The sequence below is a fragment of the Sorex araneus genome, chromosome 9 (assembly GCF_027595985.1).
Source record: "Sorex araneus isolate mSorAra2 chromosome 9, mSorAra2.pri, whole genome shotgun sequence".
Lineage (NCBI taxonomy): Eukaryota > Metazoa > Chordata > Mammalia > Eulipotyphla > Soricidae > Sorex > Sorex araneus.
In genome coordinates, this window is record NC_073310.1 from 8512911 (window position 1) to 8533910 (window position 21000).

A 21000-nucleotide genomic window follows, 5' to 3' on the forward strand; every position below is an offset into this window, starting at 1 on the left:
AAGGAAGGAAGGAAGGAAGGAAGGAAGGAAGGAAGGAAGGAAGGAAGGGAGGGAGGGAGGGGAGGGAAGGGAGGGAGGAGAGGGAGGGAGGAGGGAGGAGGGAGGGAGAATGGGGAGGGAGGGAGGAATGGAAGGGGAGGGCGAAGGAAACCACTGGCGGAGGGAAGCGGGAGGGAAGCGGGGAGGGAAGCAGGAGGGAAGCAGGAGGGAAGCGGGAGGGAAGTGGGAGGGAAGCAGGAGGGAAGCGGGAGGGAAGCGGGAGGGAAGCGGGAGGGAAGCAGGAGGGAAGCAGGAGGGAAGCGGAGGGAAGCGGGAGGGAAGCAGGAGGGAAGCAGGAGGGAAGCGGGAGGGAAGCGGGAGGGAAGCAGGAGGGAAGGGAAGCAGGAGGGAAGCGGGAGGGAAGCGGGAGGGAAGCAGGAGGGAAGCAGAGGTTTCAGAGGAAACGTGTCCCTGGCGCATTTTTGCCCGCCACAAGCGCTGCAGGGGCGAGGGCGCAGCCAGGGAGGGTCTGTCTCCGGAGCACCGCGCTCAGCGCCTCCGGCTGGGCGAGGGGCAGCAGGTCTCAGGACCAGCAGGGGCCCGGGGCACAGCTGCCCTGGCTCCAGGTGACCGGGCGGGGTGCCGGGCAGGCCCATCCCCGAGGGCGGCGAGCAAGAGCCCCGGGGTGCCCAGCCCAGGGACCCGCCCGAGGACCCCCAGCGACGCCGGGTCCCGGCTTGTTAACCGGGGGGAGCGGGATGAATCCTGCAAGGTGGGGACAGCGTCCTGGTCCCGCGCAAAGGCCAACAGCGCCACCTGGCGGTGGGCACGACCCCCGCCCTCTTCTGAGCGCGTAGCTGCGCCCTGGGCTTCAGAAAAGCTCCAGATTTGGGGGGCCCGAGAGGAAACCCGATGCCCCCCTAGTACGGTCACAAGAACCTGAACAATGCTGGAACCAGAGCGACAGCACAGTGCGGCGGGCGTTCGCCCTGCGCGCAGCCACCCTAGGATCAATCCCCGGCAGCCCACAGGGCCCCCTGAGCACCGCAGGGGTGATCCCTGAGTGCAGAGCCAGGAGGAACCCCTGAGCATCGCCGATGTGGCCCAAAACGCCCCCCAAAATAATAATTTAAGCAATTAATGAGGAACCTCAAAGAGAAACGACAATCATCCCGCACCTCAAGCCATGACTGAGTCACAGATAATTTTGCTGGATAATAGTAGCGATACTAACAGCAATCGGATCGTTCTGTCTCGACTGGTTAAAGCCCCTCTAGCCCTCAGCACCCTCCAGGAAGAACCACACCAGGGGCCTGGCAGACCCCCTGCAGACCCCCTGAGTCCATCAGGGGCTGGGCGGGGGGAAATTGCTGAGCGACATGAAGTGTGCCTCCCCCCAAAGAAACAAAGCACACCAAAGTGACCACGGTCAGGCCTGCGAGGGTCAGGCTTGGGTCATTTTACTTATCGACTTTCTTAGGTACTTGGCGATTCTATATTTTTTACATTAAAAAAAATAGCAGCTATCATTGGGCTACACTAGCACGTGACAGGGACAGATGGAGACGTTACTGGCGCCCACTCGAGCAAATCGAAGATCAACAGGATGACAAGTGATACAAAAAAAATAAATGAAAAGTTCGGGGCTGGAGCGATAGTACAGTGGGGAGGGCGTTTGCCTGGCACGTGGCTGACCCAGGTACGATCCCCGGCATCTCATATGCCGCCCCCCCCATGGCTCCCCAGGGATGATTCCGAGTGTAGAGCCAGGGTGACCCCTGGGCACCTCGGGACAAGGCCCTCCCCCCAAAAAAACACAAGAAAATAAATGGAGATATTGTCCCTAAACACAGAGGCACTTGAGAAATACAGAAATGACCCAGGTCCATTACTCTCTCTCTCTGTCTCTGCCTGTCTGTCTCTGTCTCTGTCTGTCTGTCTGTCTCTGTCTCTGTCTCTGTGTCTCTCTGTCTCTGTCTCTGTTTCTCTCTCTGTTTCTCTGTCTCTGACTCCCTGTCTCTGTCTGTCTGTCTGTCTGTCTGTTTCTCTCTCTAATTCGGGCTGGACCCGAATTATCCAGAGCCTGTAACCCCGGGGGGCTGCCCTGCCCCCTCCAGCTTCCCAGTCCCCCTCCTGGGTCCGCTGGGGACCGGCTCTGCCACGCGCCTCAGCCCTGCCCCCTGCTGGCCAGCGGCGGCCCCGCTCACCGGCCGTGTGGACGTTGCGCAGGCAGGTGAGCGAGGCGTTGAGGCGGGCGCACTCCTCCGCGTTCACGCCGTACTTCTCCACCGTCTGGCACACCTGCTCCTCCGTCATCTCCAGGAGCTCCTCCAGGCTCAGCTGGCTCGGGGTGATCTCCTGGCGGGGGAGGGGGGCGGGAGGGTCAGCGCGGGGCCACAGCCCCCGGGAGCCTCCCCTCCAGCGCGGGGGTGGGGGGGGGCGAGGGGAGGGGGGGAGATGCGTAGCTCCCTGTCCCTCCTCCCCGGACGGTCCGTCAGTACCACGGCACGTGTCCCAAACCCCGGGTGTGACCTCGGAGCAGAGCAAGCTGGAAAAAATCCAAGCCCCGGGACCCAGCAGGGGGGCGCGGGGCTGGGGGACAAACTGGGTTTGTGATGGGCACCCAGCGGGCACGCAGAAGGGGACACTCTAAACCCAAGTGACAATGCGGAAGGGAGGGACAGGGCCAGGAGTGGGGGAGGGACACCCAGAAGAGCAGGAAGCAGGGAAGGAGATGTAAGGGGGGGGGGTCCCACGCTCTCCTCACCACCTGCAGGGGCCCCTGCCTGGACCAGGCTCTGGGCAATCTCGGAATCTGTCTATATTTGTACATCTATAAAAAGAAAGTCTTCATTTTACAGCACGGGAGGGTATGCGATGGCTTAACATAAATTATTGTTATTATTATTAAAATAAGGTATCTAAGGGATATCTAAGGATGGAGCTATTTAAGGGTAGATGCGAGAATCTAGGGCAAAACTGTGGGGCATGTCTGCCCTCCTGTGGCCATATATATGTATTGCAGTCACCTCTCTCCCTCTCCCTCTATCTCCCTCCCTCTCTCCCTCTCTATCTCTCTCCCTCCCTATCTCTATATCTCCCTCTCTTTCTCCCTCTCTATCTCCCTACCTCTTTCCCTCTCTATCTCTATCTTCCTCCCTCTTATTTTAATATCCCTCCCTCTCTCTCCCTCCCAGTTCCTCTCTCTCCCTCCCTCTTTCTTCCTCTCCCCTCTATCCTTCTTTCTCTCCCCTTCTCTCTCCCTCTCCCTCCCTTTCTTCCTCTCTCTCCCCTCTCACTCGCTCTTCCCCTCTCTCTCCCTCTTTCTTCCTCTCTCCCTTTCTCTCCCTCTCTCCCTCTTTCTCTTCCCTTCTCTCTCCCTCTCTCCCCCTCCCTCTTCCTCAATCTCTCTCTCCCTCTCTCTCCACACCCCTCTCATTTTGTCTGTGTATTTTTGTCTTCTCTTTGGATCAGGATTCCCCCTGTGCCTTCCCCCCCCACACTTATGCCTTTTAATCCTGCAATTTACCATTAACGTGGAAGTTTTGGGTCACCAAAAATAAATATGACATTTAAAATAGAGAATAAATCTGAGCCAAAAGAGCAAGTGTACTTGCTTGATGATGGTGATGATGAATGTATTACGTTCTGCTCTTCATGGGTTTTAACGTCACAAAGACTCTGTGTGTATGTATGTGTGTGTGTGAGAGAGAGAGAGACAGACAGACAGAGCAGAGCTTTTCATGTCACCATTGGTCTGTAAGTAGGACATTAAACAAGTAGTACATTAAACAGGTCAGGCCACCCTGCGGAGGTCACGCCAGGGAAAGTGTGACCCCGAGCTCAGAGCTCATTTTCTGCAAAGAGCGCCCTCTTCTGGAGACGTGCGAATTGCAGGGGGATTGGCGCCCAGGCTCTGTCCCCGCTGGCCGTAGTGGGTCCGGCCTCTCCCTGAAGTAAGGTGAGGAGCAAAGCTCAGGAACTTCGGGCAGATGGATGGAAACGAGCTAAACTACAAACTCAGGAGTCTGCAAGGACCCTGATTAGGGCACTGATGCCAGTCGGGCCTCAGGGTGGATGTGGAGCAATTTTTCAAGAAAGGGGACGCCGTGTGTAGTAATCACTGTATCACTGTATCACTGTCAAACCATTGTTCATCGATTTGCTTGAGTGGGCACCAGTAACGTCTCCATTCATCCCTGTTGCATGCTAGTGGAGCCCGATGGTGTATTGGGGGCTCTTTCAGGGTCAGGGGAATGAGGACCATCGTTGTTACTGTTTTTGGCATATCAAGTATGCCACGGGTAGTTTGCCAGGCTCTGCCATGCAGGCGGGATACTCTTGGTAGCTTGCCGGGCTCTCCGAGAGGGACAGAGGTTTTTGGGGTGGCCTCTAATCGCCTTTAAGGTGTTCCCAGTCTACTGAATGTAAGCTTTTGGTCGACTGGCGTGTTGTAACACACACAAAGATACAAAATAATTGGTTTTGCATTACAAAGAGTTACAAAATGGGAACATTTCTTCCCTAAGCATCGACACCTAGAGCAAAGAATTCCATATGTATTAATAAAAACTTCATGTTTTTAAATTAGCTTGGGGGCTGGCACAGAGGGTAGGGTGTTTGCCCTGTATGCGACTAAACCAGGTTCGACTCCCAGCATCCCATATGGTTTCCTGAGCACCTCCAGGAGTAATTCCTGAGTGCAGAGCCAGGAGTGACCCCTGTGCATCGCCGGGTGTGACCCAAAAAGAAAAAAAATTAGCTCAAGCAGAGCTTTCGAACACTGGTCTCAGTCAAACTGTGTCAGTGGATGAGCGGCTGGGGAGAGCTGAGAGGGCTGGAGCACAGCCTCTGCCATGGGGGGGGGCTGCTTCCATGCCCCCACTGCATCATCTGGGGTCACCCCCCGGAGAGCCGCCCCTGACCCACAGCTGGGAAACAGCCCCTGAGCATCCCCGGCTCTGGCTTGAAATCAAGGGCAATAAAACTGGGAGAACAAATGTCCTTCCCACGGTGCTTCTCGTGGGACGGTGGCCGGCCACATTACAAAGCCACAACTTTAGTTCAGGACGTGTGGGGTCCCCCGGGGCCAGCGGGTATCAGCTCTGTCCAAGAAGCAGCGAGTTCTGCCTCACACGCTCAGTGGTCCGACAGAACCGGGGGAGGGGCGTGCCCAGGGGTGCTGAGGAGGATACCCGGGTCTCCCGCGCGCAGAGCAAGCGCTCCGACCTCTTGTGCCTTCTCGCTAGTCCGGGGGCTGCGCTGCGGCTCGAGTGGGTAGTGGGTAAGCGAAGAAAGATCCTGTGTCTGGGAACCCCACTCTTCTCGCCCCTTTGGGCAGCTTGGAGATGCCACGACTACAACTAGGCGCGGGACAGGGGCGCGCAGGGCAGAGGGTGTGCGGGACAGGGGCGCGCGGGGCAGAGGGTGTACAGGACAGGGGGCGCGGGGCAGGAGCGCGCGCGCAGGGCAGGGGCACGAGGGGCAGGGCGCGCGGGGCAGGGGTGCAAGGGGAAGGGCGCGCGGGACAGAGGCGCGCGGGGCAGGGGCGCGGTCACCTCCAGAACTTCCTGGCGCACGTCGACGATGCGGAACCAGTGGCGCAGCTGCGGAAAGCCCTCGAGCTCGGCGTTGCGCTCCTGCAGCGCCACCTTCTTCTTGCAGGACAGCTGCCGGCTGAAGTACTTCACCAGCTTGCTCTGCGGAGACACGGTGGGGACGGAGGGGACGGTCAGAGGAGGGGGCGTGATTTTAGGGAGCGCCCAGGCCCTTGCCCCCGCCCCACCCACACCCATACTGCTGGATCCACTGTTGCGACCCCCGGCGTGGGCCCCTCTTCCCGGGCGGGCAGCGGGAGGGGGACCCTCCAGCGTTTATCCAGCTACAGCCCCCGGTGGCCGGCAATCCCACCCCTGCGAATTTGGGGCATTCTCTTTCTGCCTGCAGACACGCCCCCGGGGCGCAGGGTTAGAGGTAGAGGGTTCTTTCTCGCGGCGTTGTCCGCGGTAGCCACCGAGAGCAAACACCTCGGGAGTCCATCCGTGGGCGCCCACAAGTGAGGTCATGACACCCCAGGAACTCTGCAGCCCGCGAGGTAACAGGCGGATGCGCCAGGCGTGGTCCTGATGCAGGAGCGCCTGGGACAACGCAAGCCCGCGCTGCTCCCCCTGGCGGACGGCCGTGAGAGGTGCATGTTTTTAATCTCCTTCAAATCAACGCCCCTCTGGGGCGCCCCCGGAGAAGGCGGGGGCAGAGATGGGAAAACGCTATTTGGACCCTGGGGACCTTAGGTGAGCTGCAGCCCAGGCTTCTGAGGGAGAAAGACAGGGAAAGGGAAGTTGTGTCGCCTCGCTGGGGATGGAGGTGCCACCGCACAGAAGCGTGAGGTGGGCAAGTGGGGGGAGCAAGAGGCAACCGCAGGGCCCCCGCCTCCATCCGCAGGGAACAAGAGGGGCGGGAGAAGCTGTGGTTGAGGGTCTCTGGCTCAGGGGAGGGGCACGAGCCTTGCCTGTGTGAAGCTCCGGGTTCCAACCCGGGCATCACAAATAATAGCAACAACAGTAATAATAATAGTTACCCAAGTGACAAATCTCATCTTTGGCATTTGCAATGGATTAAATAAAGACAATTAAATGAAAAAGCGCTAGGTGACTTAGGTGTCCACAGAGATTTTGGTTTGGTTTGGGGTTTGTTTGTTGGTTTTTTTGGGGGGTGGGGGGAGGGTTACATATCAGAGCACAGCCATAAACTTGGATTAAGAAGAAAGCTCTAGAACTCCAAGAACACAAAATTCAGGGCAGGGAAGGGAACCCGTGGGTCTCTGCTCCTTCCCACTCATTTCCCTTTTTCTGAAAAGAAATAAAGGCTGGTCAGCTTTAGTTGTTCAAGTGTTTTGTATGTTGTTTTTAATTGTTTTTTTTTTTAAAAAAGAAATAAAATGCCCCAAATTTAGAAATATGTCTCATATTTCTGCACTGCCCAGGGTATCACTCTCAAACCACTAGAGTCTCTTTTACCATGTGAAGGCATTACTAATACCTAATTTAATATATTTTTAAACCCTGTAATGTTCCAGAATGTGCTTGACTAAAGCCCACAAAGCTTATCGATGAAATTAAACAGCACTTTAATTTTTTTTCTTAAGTCTCTAGGCAAATGAATGATGTGATTAAATCTCTGCTTCCTGAGGTTGGTTAGAGGCAGAAGCTGGATAGAGGGAATGGCACTTCAAATTAAAAAATAGAAGATAGATTCAATTACATAGACAGAGGCTAGAACGGTAGTAGATTCTAAGGGTAAGGAGAAGGGATATATATATATATTTTTAAACCCATCATTCTAATCCCAGCAGGACTTTGCCATTTTTCTATCTGTTCGAGAACAAGCAAGCAGAGACATAGAGGCAAACAAGCAAGATATGTGTTCAAGGGAGTGCATTTACTTGGATTTGGGGGGGAGGGGAACGAGGTGTCTTAATTCCTTATTTCCAGCCTGATTTTGAAGTGACTAGGATTTAACCCCATCCTATTTACAGAAATGCTCAATAGAGCATGCAAGCTCCCCGTGGCATACTTGATATGCCAAAAACAGTAACAATAATAGGTCTCATTCCCCTGACCCTAAAAGAGCCTCCAATCATTGTGAAATACGAATAAGAAGAGGCTGCTAAAATCTCAGGGCTGAGATGAATGGAGACGTTATTGGTGCCCACTCGAGTAAATCGATGAGCAATGGGATGACAGTGATACAGTGACACAGTGATAGCCATGCTTTATGGACAATAGAGAACAGCTGAGTTTCCTGCTAATTTGTAGGTCTTGGCATTATTTTCTGGGTATGAAGGTTTGGGTTTTTTTAATTTAATTTTTATTAGTGAATCACCGTGAGGTACAGTTACAAACTTATGAACTTTCATGTTTGCATTTCGTTTACATCCCTCCACCAGCGCCCATTCTCCTCCACCAATGTTCCCAGTATCCCTCCCGCCACCCGCACCCCCACCCCCACCACCCCACCTGCCTCTGCGGCAGGGCATTCCCTTTTGTTCTCTCTCCTGTTGGATGTTGTAGTTTGCAATCGAGGTATTGAGTGGCTATTATGTTCGGTTTATAGTCTACTTTCGGCACGAAGCTTTCAACCTGAATGAGTCCTCCCAACATTCTCTACTAAGTGTTCCCTTCTCTATCTGAGCTGCCTTTTCCCCCAGCATGTGAGGCCAGTTTCCAAGCTGTGGGGCAGACCTCCTGGTTCTTATCTCTACTACTCTTGGGTGTCAGTTTCCCATTCTGCTACTTTATATTCCACAGATGAGTGCGATCTTTCTATGTCTGTCTCTTTCTTTCTGACTTATTTCACTCAACATGATACTTTCCATGTTGATCCATTTATATGCAAATTTCATGACTTCATCTTTTCTAACAGCTGTATAATATTCCATTGTGTAGATGTGTTGGGGACTGCTCAGGACCCTGAACGAAAGAGGACCCCGAAACCTTTACCCTGGACAAACCGGAAAATTCCATTACCAGCTTTGCTTGACCTGAGGCACAGGTGCCCTTGTGACAAAGGAAATAGCCAAACTCAAGAGGTAAAAGTAGCCCAGGGCAGTTAACTAAGAGACGCCATTAAGCCCCTAAGTAGAATACCTTCCTCTACCTTGTGCCTTCCTCCTGCCAGATGCTCCTGCCAGATAAACCCTTGCCTTCCTCTCCCCACTATTTCTCAATCTACTCTTGAAGAATGTTGTAAGCCCACCTAATACACCCCGAACCTTTCCTTATTTGGTCTGAGAAGACACTTCCCTGATGATTGACAACTTATGTACCAACCCCCTGCTAAGAAAAGTATAAAACCAGCGTGGCAGTTAATAAAGTTGCCCTTGATCGGCATGTGTCGTCTTGGGCCCCCTGTTTACTACCCTCACTAGTCTTATTTCAGATCGGGACCCTCACAGAATCCACCTAATTAGGAGCGCTTTCCACTGTTGTCTCTCCGAGGGCCGGAGAGATCTCCAGGGGAACGCGCATAGATGTACCAAAGTTTCTTTAACCATTCATCTGTTTTTGGGCACTCCATTTTTTTCCAGATTTTAGCTATTGTAAACAGTGCTGCAATGAACATACAAGTGCAGATGTCATTTCTACTATATCTTTTTGCCTCTTCAGGATATATTCCCAGGAGTGGTATTGCTGGGTCAAATGGAAGCTCAATTTCTAATTTTTTGAGAATCGTCCATATTGTATTCCAAAAGGGCTGAACCAGTCAGCATTCCCACCAGCAGTGAAGGAGAGTCCCTTTCTCCCCACATCCGTGCCAACACTGGTTGCTTTTGTTTTTTTGGATGTGGGCCAGTCTCTGGGGTGTGAGATGACATCTCATTGTTGTTTTGATCTGCATCTCCCTGATGATTAGTGATGTAGAGCATTTTCTCATTTTGAGCCATTCGAATTTCTTCTTTGAGAAAGTTTCTGTTCATTTCATCACCCCATTTTTTGATCGGGCTGGCAGTTTTCTTCTTATGGAGTTCAACCAGTGTCTTGTATATCCTTGATATCAACCCCTTATCAGATGGGTATTGGGTGAATATCCTTTCCCGTTCTGTAGTCTGTCTTTGTACTTTGGTCACTGTTTCTTTTGAGGTGCAGAAGCTTCTTAGTTTAAGAGAGTCCCATTTATTTATCTCTGTTTTCACTTGGTTAGCCAGTGGCGTGTCATCTTTGAAGATACCATTGGCTTCAATGTCGTGGAGGGTTTTGCTGACCTTGTCTTCAATGTACCTTATGGATTCTGGTCTGATGTTGAGGTCTTTAATCCATTTTGATCTGACTTTTGTACATGGTGATAGGTGGAGATCTGAGCCAATTTTTTTGCATGTCGCTGTCCAGTTTTGCCAGCATCATTTGTTAAAAATGCTTTCCTTGCTCCGCTTCACATTTCTTGCTCCCTTATCAAAGATTAGATGTTCATATATTTGAGGAGGTGTGTCAGAATATTCAACCCTGTTCCATTGTTCTGCGGCTCTGCCTTTATTCCAGTACCATGCTGTTTTAATTATTACCACTTTATAAGTAGAGTTTGAAGTTGGGGAGGTTGGTTCCTCCCATTTTCTTTTTCCCAAGAACTGCCTTAGCTATTCGTGGGAGCTTGTTGTTCCGTATTAATTTCAGGAGTGTTTGCTCCATTTCTTTGAAGAATGTCATGGGTCTCCTATTAGGGATCGCATTGAATTTGTACAATGCTTTGGGGAGTATTGCCATTTTGACAATATTAATTCTTCCAATCCAAGAGCAGGGGATATCTTTCCATTTCCTTGTGTCCTCTTTTATTTCCTGAAGTAGCATTTTGTAGTTTTCTTTATACAAGTCCTTTACCTCCTTAGTTCAGCTGATTCCGAGGTACTTGATATTTTGAGGTACAATTGTGAACGGGATTGCTTTTATCATGTCGCTTTCTTCTCTCTCATTATTTGGGTATAGGAAAGCCATGGACTTTCAGGTATTGATTTTACAGCCTGCAACTTTACTATACGAGTCTATTGTTTCTAGATGTTTCTTTAGGGTTCTCAAAGTATAGTATCATATCATCTGCGAATAGTGAGAGCTTGATGTCTTCCTTTCCTATCTGGATGCCCTGAATATCTTTTTCTTGCTGGGTATGGAAGACTTCTTACTCTGTCTTCTTCTATGCCTCTGCAGCCAATGTTGGGTTTCAAATATGGAGAGGCAAACGAGGGTCTGGTGTCCTTAAATAAATATCAGCAATGCAACTATTCACTTTCTGGAAGAAACAGAAGATTTCTGGGGTGCTTGTCTCTGCCCGCCCCGGCCTCCACAGCAGAAGCAAGGAAGGAGCAAAGGAGTCTGTGTCCACTGGAAGCCAGCGACATGGTGTCTCCTATCTTTGAGGAAGCGTTTGTTGGGGCCAGAGTGATAGGACGGGGGGAGGGCGCTTGCCTTGCATCCCATAGGGTCCCCGAGCACCGCCAGGAGTGATTCCCTAGTGCAGAGCCAGGAGTCACCCCTGAGCATCTCCAGGTGTATGGCCCCAAAACCAAAATAAATAATACATCCCACTGCTCATCGATTTGCTCGAGCGGGCACCAGTAACGTCTCCATCGTGAGACTTGTTGTTACTGTCTTTGGCATATCGAATATGCTACAGATAACTTGCCAGGCTCTGCCGTGTGAGCGAGATACTCTTAGTAGCTTGCTGGGCTCTCCCAGAGGGGTGGAGGAATTGAACCCGGGTCGGCCGCGTGCAAGGCAAATGCCTTACCCTGCGCTAAAATTGAAAAGGAGAAGAAAGCATTTGTCATCAGAGAAGATGGGGAACTAGGTGAAGAGGCTGTGGGGAAGGGTGAGAGTTCCCGGGTTTGCCTAGCGAGGAGGTGGGGCCCAGGCAGGGGTGGGGTATGAGCTCGGCACCTTCTTCCTGCCCAAATCTCCAAGATTAAGCTTAGGCGGGAGTGACACATACCTGACACGGAGCCCGGAGACCCAGACGCTGCCCCTGATACGTTACAGCCTTCGGCACCCGAAGCTGACTTCTGATTTCTTTTGGGGGGAAAGGCAGTCACACCCAGTGATGCTCAGGGGTTACTCCTGGCTCCGCACTCAAGAATTACTCCTGGCGGTGCATCTATGAGATGCCGGGGATCGAACCCGGGTCGGCCGCGTGCAAGGCAAACGCCCTCCCCGCTGGACTATTGCTCCGGCCTTAGTCGGCGTTGGATTCCATCGTCTCTCCCCTCTTCTCTTCCACGGACAGCCAAGAATACCATTTGCTGCCTCTGACAACAGTTGCATGGTTTTATTTCTACATACAGGCATGATTTGTTTTATTTTTTTTAAATTTAATTTAATTTAATTTTTTTTGCTTTTTGGGTCACACCCAGCGATGCTCAGGGGTTCCTCCTGGCTCTGCACTCAGGAATGACTCCTGGCGGTGCTCAGGGGACCCTATGGGATGCCGGGGATCAAACCCGGGTCGGCCGCGTGCAAGGCAAACGCCCTCCCCGCTGTGCTATGGCTCCGGCCCCAGGCATGATTTGTTTTATTAAAAAAAAAAAAAAAACAAAACTGAGTTTTGTTTAGAGACGGAGTATCTGAAGGTCTGTACCCGAGAGCTAAGACAGCGGGTTGGATGCTTTGCCTTACGAGATCCTGCCTTGAGCACTGCTAGATGTGAACTCAAAACAAAACAAGCAGAGCTGTGTGCTACCCGGGCGAGGAACCCAGCCACAGGGCCGTCACCTGCTCACAGCCCAGATGAGCCGACGAAGCCAAGGTCCCGACGGGGAGTCGAACCCCCCGCTGACCGCACAGCCCCGTCCTGCAGCAGCGGGAGCCTTGGGGTTCAGTCCCTGAGTCCAGGCCTGTCTTTTCCTTGTGGGGGGAACATTAGGTAGAGAGATCTAGAGATACGATACATACGCGTATACACAGAACCCAGGACGGTGCCGGACAGACAGCGCCGAGGGTTAGATGCCCGCATCACAGCCGATGCTAGGTTCGATCCCTGGCACCCCGCAGGGTCCCCTAAGCCCCACCAGGAGTGACCCCTGAGTGCAGAGCAGGCCCGAGTCCTGAGAACCACCCAGTACGTCCCCAGAACAAAACCCACAGAACAAAACTGAACAGCTGCGATTAAGCCCAGCCCTCCCTCGGGCCATGCTCCCAGGGGGGGGGGCACCTCCCCAGGCCTCTCTGCTGCCCCTCCCCTCCCCCATCCCTGCGGGGAGGCGACTGACACGGAAGTCGCTGCCATAGTCAACCTCCAGGATGCTTCCACTTGAGTTCACTCCATGGACCTCATTCCACACCACCCTCTGCATGCAGACATGGAGACACACACACACACACACACACAGTGCACGCACGCACACACACACACACAGCCCAGACTGCACACACACACAAGCATACACACACACACACACGCACACACACAGCCCAGACTGCACACACACACAGGCATACACACACACACACCATACACACACACACAGGCACACACACAGTCCAGACTGCACACACACAGGCATACACACACACCACACACACACACACAGGCATACACACACACACACCATACACACACATGCACACACACAGTCCAGACTGCACACACACAAAGGCATACACACACACACCATACACACACACAGCCCAGACTGCACACACACACAGGCATACACACACACACACCATACACACACACACACAGCCCAGACTGCACACACACAGGCATACACACACACACCACACACACACACACACACAGCCCAGACTGCACACACACACAGGCATACACACACACACACCATACACACACACACACACAGCCCAGACTGCACACACACAGGCATACACACACACAGGCATACACACACACGCACACACACAGCCCAGACTGCACACACACACAGGCATACACACACACACGCACACACACAGCCCAGACTGCACACACACACACAGGCATACACACACACACACCATACACACACACACAGCCCAGACTGCACACACACAGGCATACACACACACACACCATACACACACACACAGGCACACACACAGTCCAGACTGCACACACACAGGCATACACACACACCACACACACACACACAGCCCAGACTGCACACACACACAGGCATACACACACACACGCACACACACAGCCCAGACTGCACACACACACACAGGCATACACACACAGACACACACACACGCACACACACACACACACACAGCCCAGACTGCACACACACACAGGCACACACACACAGAGCCCAGGCTGCAGGCAGCTCTGGGCTTCTGTCCTCAGGAGGGAGAAAGCGTCCCGGGGACTAATAATAGGTACAGCAGCCGCCACTGCCTGGGAAGGTGTGCAGCCCGGCCCAGCACGCCCAGATCCAATTCCTTTTTTCTTTTTTTTCCTTTTGGGTCACACCCGGCGATGCACAGGGGTTACTCCTGGCTCTGCACTCAGGAATGACTGCTGGTGGTGCTCGGGGGACCCTATGGGATGCTGGAAATCGAACCCGGGTCAGCCTCGTGCAAGGCAGACGCCCTCCCCACTGTGCTATGGCTCCGGCCCCCAGATCCGACTCTTGAATGCTCCGTTTCGATCCCCGCGGCCAAGCCAGCCAGAGGCCGGAATTTAGGGCCCCTTCCAGGCACCAAGAGGTGAAGTCACGCGCACCCCGCCCCCTCCCTAGGAGCTGGAGCAGGACCCCCGAGCTCCCCTGCTTTCATCAGGGGCTCCGGGCTGCTCCACCCCAAATCCCAAAGTCGCACCACCCCCTGGAGGGCGAGAGCCGCCCCCGCATCTCCGGGAGGCCGTCCAGGCACTGCAGAAGGAGCTTCCCATGCTGACGATGAGACTCGGCCGAGTCATTTCCGTCCCTGCCACGGGCTTCTAGCACCTTCTAGAACCGTCCTTGCAGAGGGCACATCGTGCACCACTGGGGAGGGGGCAGAGTGTTTCCAGGGCCCCACGGACACAGCTGGCCAGCAGCCAGGGTCCTCACGTCATGATGCACTTGGCAGCGGGGGTCGGGGAGGGCAGGAGGGGGGCTGAGGGGACCGACGGGGAGGGCGGCCTCCGCCCAGGCCTTCCCCTTGGAGCCACGTGGAAGCAGAGAGAACCCTGAGAACTGCCCACGGTGGGGGGCTGGACAAGCAAGGACGGGGCCAGGTAGGTCCCCCAGCCCACCCACCCCCGGCAACCCACAGCCCTCACACCAGCTTCCAGGGACGCAAGGGTCTCTGCGGCAGAGCTGTGAAAGCACCTTCTGGAATGATCGCCTGACTCCATCCGGCACCCGAGGGCCGGCCACCGCGTGGGTGGCTGAAGACTGGGACCCGCGTCTCTCACCGCCGCCACACGAGGACCTCAGGGTCGGGGGGGTGGGGGCAGGCGGGCATCAGAGTGACAGCTCGGAGCACTGAGCACACAGAGTTCCCCACCCCCACGGGCAGTGGCTCCCCACCCCCACACCCCCGCCAGGAGTGGCCCCAAACCCAAGATAGGTTAAAAAAAAACAACGTAAAATAACAGCAAGTAAGTAAGAGTATCATGAGCTCGCGATGCGCAAAATCCCACAGAACCCTTTGCCCGGGGAAATAATTCCACCTTCTGAATCTGAAATCCACGTGCCCACGCACACAGACACGTGCACGTGCACACACACGCACAGGCATGCACACACATGCACAGGCATGCACATATGTGCACATGTGTGCACACATGCACGCACACAGCTGGACCCTAACGGGCAGCAGCTGCCGGTCAGGCCTATCAGCCGCGAGATGCATCTGCTGCCCTCTAGGGCGCAGGACTCTCAAGTCCCCCAGAACAGTCACAGATCTCACGGCAATGGAACCTGCCCACCATGACGGCGGGCGGAGGGCATCAGGGCAGAAGTGCTAGGAACATGTTCCGAGTGATGAGGAATGTCCCGGGGTGACGAGGAGGGCACCGGGCCCCGACACCCCAGAAGGACCGAAGCACAGGCTGGAGAGTGTGGGGGTGAAGGCACCTGCCAGGACTCACTCCTCGGCACCGTGCCAGGAGCTGCCCCTGGGCATCCCCAGGGGTGGCCCCAAACCAAATGAGGCGGCTCGGGGAGCCGCGAGACGCAGACCCCCTCCAGGCCTAGTTGCTCCTGAGACACTTCAGCCTCCCAGCTGGGGGCAGGGGACAGGGCAGGGGCCGGGGGTCCTCAGACAGCCGCTGAAGAGGCTGACCCGGGGCAGAGGGGACAGACCCGCCCCGCAGCTGGGCTCAGCAGGCCCCAGGGAACAGCCTCGCTGGAGCAACGCGCCACACTCGCACCCCACCAGGAGGGGGCGCTGTCTGGGCCCCTGTCAGTCACTGACGGTTCCCCTTTAGAGCCAGGGGTGTACACACACACACACACACAGGACACGCACACACCTGGGCACACGTGCACATGTGCGTGTGCACATACATACAAACATGCAAAGACATGCATGCATACGTATACACATGCACACACAGGCATGTGCACACACGCACACATGAACATACACACACACACCCCACAAGGCGGTTTCGGACAGGGCCCCACACCCCACACCGTGTCCCCTGACCCTCTGACCCTGCCCAGGCAATGTCCAGGCCGAGCACATGGGGATATTGGCCGAGTCACGTCCCTCTGCGGGATCCATGATGCTCCAAGTGAGGCTTGCTCTGTGCTTTTCCTCTCTTGTTCCCATCCCGTTTCTGGTCAACCCCCCGCCCTCCCCCACCCCCGCCCCACAAGCACCAACGCCAGTAAAAGAGAGGGGGAGTGGAGGAGGGGTTTCCCCCTCCAGGGCTGGCTTCAGTCCTCCCGGGTCACCTCCCCCTTCAGAGCCCGAAGACACGGCTGTACTGTGAGTGCCCCCAACAGCGTTGGCGACATTCTGCAAGAGGGGGCACGCGGCTCAGGGCTCTAGGACCACTGCCCCAGCTGGTCAGGTGGAAGGGGCTCCAGGGCCAGAATTTGAACTCACAGCTCTGAGCCCCAGTCCCAAGCCCTCCCTGCTATTGCTGAGGGCCCCAGGCAGCGGAGAGACCCAGCCTGAGCAATAAGGAGAGGGGGGGGTTTGCTTTTCCATCTCAGGCCACACCCAGCGATGCTCAGGGATTCCTCCTGGCTGTGCACTCAGGAATTACTCCTGGCAGTGCTCGGGGGACGCTATGGGATGCCGGGGATCGAACCCAGGTAGGTCGTGTGCAAGGCAAGCGCCCTCCCCGCTATGCTACGGCTCCAGCCCCAGGGCGGGCAACGGGAAAGGGTCTTCCTGCCTGTTAATCCGCCAGGGTTCCTTCGTTTGCTTCCTCGGTTTGGGGGGATGGTTTGAGCAGTGCTCAGATTCTATTCCTAGCTCTGTGCTCGAGGGTCCCTCCTGCATCTGGTGCTGCTCCGGGAACCAGGTGAGACGCCAGGGATGGAACCATGGCTGGCCGCAAGGCAAAACAAGGACCTGATCTCTTGGACCATCTCTCCGGCGCCAGGATTTTTTTTTTTTAGATCATCCTCAATTAAAGACCCTGGCAGAGCAGAACTGCAACCAGGGCAACGGTCCCATCTTCCGGCGAAGGAATACAGAGTCGCCAGCATCCGAGCTGAGGCCACTGTTGGACCCCGGTGCAGAGTAAGGTACCCCTGGGGTTGGGGCTGGGAAACCGGCCCCCCGCCGTGCAGACCCCCAGGTGCAGTTCTCCGTCTGCACACCAGGGGGCAGCCTGGCACCTCCCAGGGCAGAGCAGGCAGCGGCGCCGCCCCGCCGCGGAGCGTCCCCGGCGGCCTATTACTGTACTCTGTATTAGCATGCTGGTAAATTTAGCAGCATAAACAGAAAAAAAAAAAAATTAAGTTAAGACATGTGACAGAGCTATAAATAATCGTGTCTGAAATCTCTCTAGTGTGAAACCGGGAACTTTTCACTCAAAAGCTAAGCCAAGATTAAACCCGGAGATCCAGGGGGCAAGGGTGGGGGGGGTGAGTGGGGGGAGGGGGCTGGTGCACCGGAGCCCCAAACCCAAAGCGTTTGGATGCTATTAAAAAAAGAAAGAAAGAAAGAAAGAAAGAAAAAGAAAAGAAAAACGGAGGAGGAGGAGGAGGAGGAAGAGGAGGAGGAAAGAAAACACGCCGAGCCGCGTCCGTGAGCGCTGGAAGGGGGGTCGTGAGCCGCCCTGAGAGTCACAGGCGAGGGGACACCCGGGCGCCCGGCGCCCTCCGCGCCCCTCCAAGCCGCCGAGACCTCCAACGTCCTGGACCCACCCCCCACCCTCCGCCAAGGCGCGCGCTCCCTCCAGCCCGAGACCCTCCTACCCCCCCATGTGACTCCAGGTGACACCCCCCCTCCCCACCCCCACGTCACCGCGGCATGCCACCTGCCCTGCTCCCTGGGTACTACCCGGGCGAGCCCGCAAACGAGCCTGTTTACCGGTTGCCATGGTTACGCCCCGCCCCCATTCCCCTCCCCGTTGCGCACGGAGCGCGCACACGCCCGTCTCCCGACAGCCTGCAAGGGGCGGGGCGCTGCCTCCCCCGCCCCCGCACCCGCCCCCCTCCCGCACCCCGCGCCCCGCACCCCCGCGTTCAGATCTGTCTCTGGCCGGCAGGTCCCGGCTCTAGACATCATTTTTTTTTCTTTTTTTTTCCCCCCCCCCCCCCGGTTAGTCGATAAACCAATACTGGGGGCGGGGAGATGGGGAGGTGGGGGGTGGGGGGCGTGCCGGGCGGAGCCAGCTCTAGAGATGATGCCCAGCTTAGCTCGCACGCAGGCAGCCCTGGGGGGTGAAGCCCAGCACCGCGTGCCCTCCCCCTCCCCCAGCCCTGCTGGTGATGTCCACACACGCAAGCGAGCACGCACACGCGCGCACACACACGCACACACACACGCACACACACACGCACGCACGCACGCACACACGGTCGCGCGCCAATGCACACAGGCGCGCGCGCACACGCCGTTCTCGGGGGGGTGGGGCCCAGGCCGGGCCCCCGCGATGCCAACCCCAGAAGCCGCCCCTGGCTCGGGCGGGGGGCGGGGGGGCTGAGAGCTGGCGGCGCGGGGTTGGGGCGGGGGGGGGGAGTTTGCAAGGCAGAACCCGCACCGCCGAGGCCGGCCCGCGGGTGCCAGGACGACCGCTGTCTAACGTCACCGGCTTGACAGGGGAGGCTGATTGGACCGGCTCAAGCGAGCGGCGCTTTGCATCCGCAGGCCGCGTCCCTGCTGAGGGCGGGGGCCCAGAACCCGTGGGTCCAACCGGATCCCTCAGGCTGAGGCTGACCAGGAGCCGCCCAGGGGGGTGGGACGGGGCTGGGGAGTGGGGGGTGCTGGAACCAAGCTGGCCCCTGTTCATGGTCTCCATGTCCCCGGCTTTGGGAATTGCAGCTGCTGAGGGACGTTACAGACGCGGGAGGGGAAGGGAGATATCCCCGCCAAGGGAACAAACAGCTGGGTGGTCAGCAGCGGGCACAGACGCCCACTGTCCATCTCAGGGACCTCCTGGCCTGCAGAGCAGCTCCACACCCTCGGTCTCTGACACCGAACTGACCTGTCCAGGGGGCCCAGTACCACTGAGAGCTGGGACAGCAGTCTCATCACCCCCACCAACACACACACACACATACACACACACACAATGAGTTAATGAGCATTCAGGCCTATTGGCAACTTCCCCCCATGATCACTGTCAGCACTGAAATATTTATGCTAGAGCATTCCATGTTGCGACATGCATAGTCCGTTAAATACTGTCTGCTTGCGTGCTCACCGGTAAGTCAGAGAGACTCATCATACCTGTGGCTAGCTAATACCACAGGCATGAACTCACAGGTAATTAATGGAAAGTATAGTGCAAAGGTCTACCTGTCTTACAGCAGGTAGATTCCTAACGAAATAGCATTCATTAAAACTCTGGGGGCGGGGGGGGGTGCAGCTGGGGCGATAGTACAGCAGGAAGGGGCGCTTGCCTTGCACACAGCCGGGTTCGATCCCCGGCAACACCCCATAGGGTCCCCAGAGCACCCCCAGGAGTCATTCCTGAGTGCAGAGACAGGATCACTCCTGAATATCACTGGATGTGACCCCAAAACAAACAAACAAAAAAACCCTTTTCACTCCACTGCAGGCCCGAGGGAGCCTGCCTTACACAAGGCCGACCGGGCACTCTGTAGGGTCCCCTGAGCCCACCCGGAGTGATCCCTGAGCACAGAGCATTGCAGGGTGTGGCCCGAACACCAAACCCATCCCCCACTGTGGCCCCGCTGTCCAGAAAGCCGGGCCGACTCGGGGAGGGAGGCAGAGCTTGTCTTGTGTGCATCACTGGTGGCTGGGCCACTGGTCCGAATCCTCAGCACCACTCATGACCCCCTGAGCACCCCAGGTGACCCGTGACCGGCCAAGCGAGACCACAAGCCACTGGGGCTCCTGCAGGTGGGGAAGTGGTCGAGCAAGTGACCACTCCCCGGCGAGCCAGTGAACCTGCAAAGAAGCCAGCGTGGTGTGTCCAGCCCTGGAAGGCCACGGCCGGACGGCCTCGCCCTGCGCTGCCCACGGTGGGAGCTGCCAGCCTGTGCCACGGGGGCCCGAGCCCCTCTGTCCGCCAGGACTGGTCCCTTTCTCGGGAAGGCCACCTGCCTGCCCCCAGGACCCGCCCACCGGGGCCCACTCAGAATCTTCTCCCCACGCCCTCCCCAACCCGGACTTGAAAGTAAGTTTGCAGGGCTGAACCGGGAGGTCAGCGTGGAGGAGGCTGGCCGACCCCCACGCCAAAGGAGAGCCCGCCCTGTGACTCCCCCAGAGCCCCCTCGGCGGCGCCCACCTTTCCTCTATCCTCACGCCCCCAAGGGCCTGCCTCAGGGAGTTGACTCCTCCCCGGATGGAGAGGCAGCAAGCTTATTTTTGTCATCCACCCCCACCACACACACACCTTCCAATGACAGCGAATTTGCCCTGAGAAGCCACTCGAACTACAGGAGGCATCTGGGGGGGGGGATGCAGGGGGGAGGGAGCACACCACACAGTGCTCATGGCTCACTCCTGCCCTCAGGGATCATTTTCTAGCAGGCTTGGGGAGACCTACTGTACTGGGGTGCTGGGGATGGAACCCGGGTCTGCCAGACGCAAGGCAAACGCCCTCCCCACTGGACTCCCCACCCTCCCCCCTGCCCAGGATGGAGTCCTGACTGGCCCGTGTGCAGAAGCCAACGCACGAAGGGTTCCTGCAGGCACAGAGCCTGTGGCGCCCGAGTCCCCCCACCCCCCGCCCCTGCACCGGGTCCCCACTCCCAGCCTGCTCCCCAGGTTGTTTTGTTTTTGTTTTGTTTGTTTGGGTTTGTCTCGGGGTGTGGCGGGGATTGGGTGAGTAAGAGAGACACAACAGATTGGCAAGTCCGACCATCTGCCGAGAGCCCAGTGATGAGACGGCTGGTGGCAGAGAGGGCCGGAAAGTTCTTTCCAGAGACAGAAAGTCTTTGCAAGACCCCCGTCCTCC

At 56.3% G+C, this 21000-nt stretch overlaps 1 protein-coding gene across 5 annotated transcripts in view; it reads right to left on the reverse strand.

Annotated features, from left to right (window-relative positions):
- KSR2 (kinase suppressor of ras 2) overlaps positions 1-21000 on the reverse strand; it is a 358678-nt gene that overhangs the window by 264126 nt on the left and 73552 nt on the right. For all 5 annotated transcript variants that reach the window (XM_055147006.1, XM_055147008.1, XM_055147005.1 and 2 more), the window contains 2 exons: positions 5538-5678; positions 2187-2337 (listed from right to left, as the gene is read on the reverse strand). In XM_055147006.1, the coding sequence (XP_055002981.1) occupies positions 2187-2337; positions 5538-5678 (292 nt within the window). The remainder of the gene's footprint in view (positions 1-2186; positions 2338-5537; positions 5679-21000) is intronic.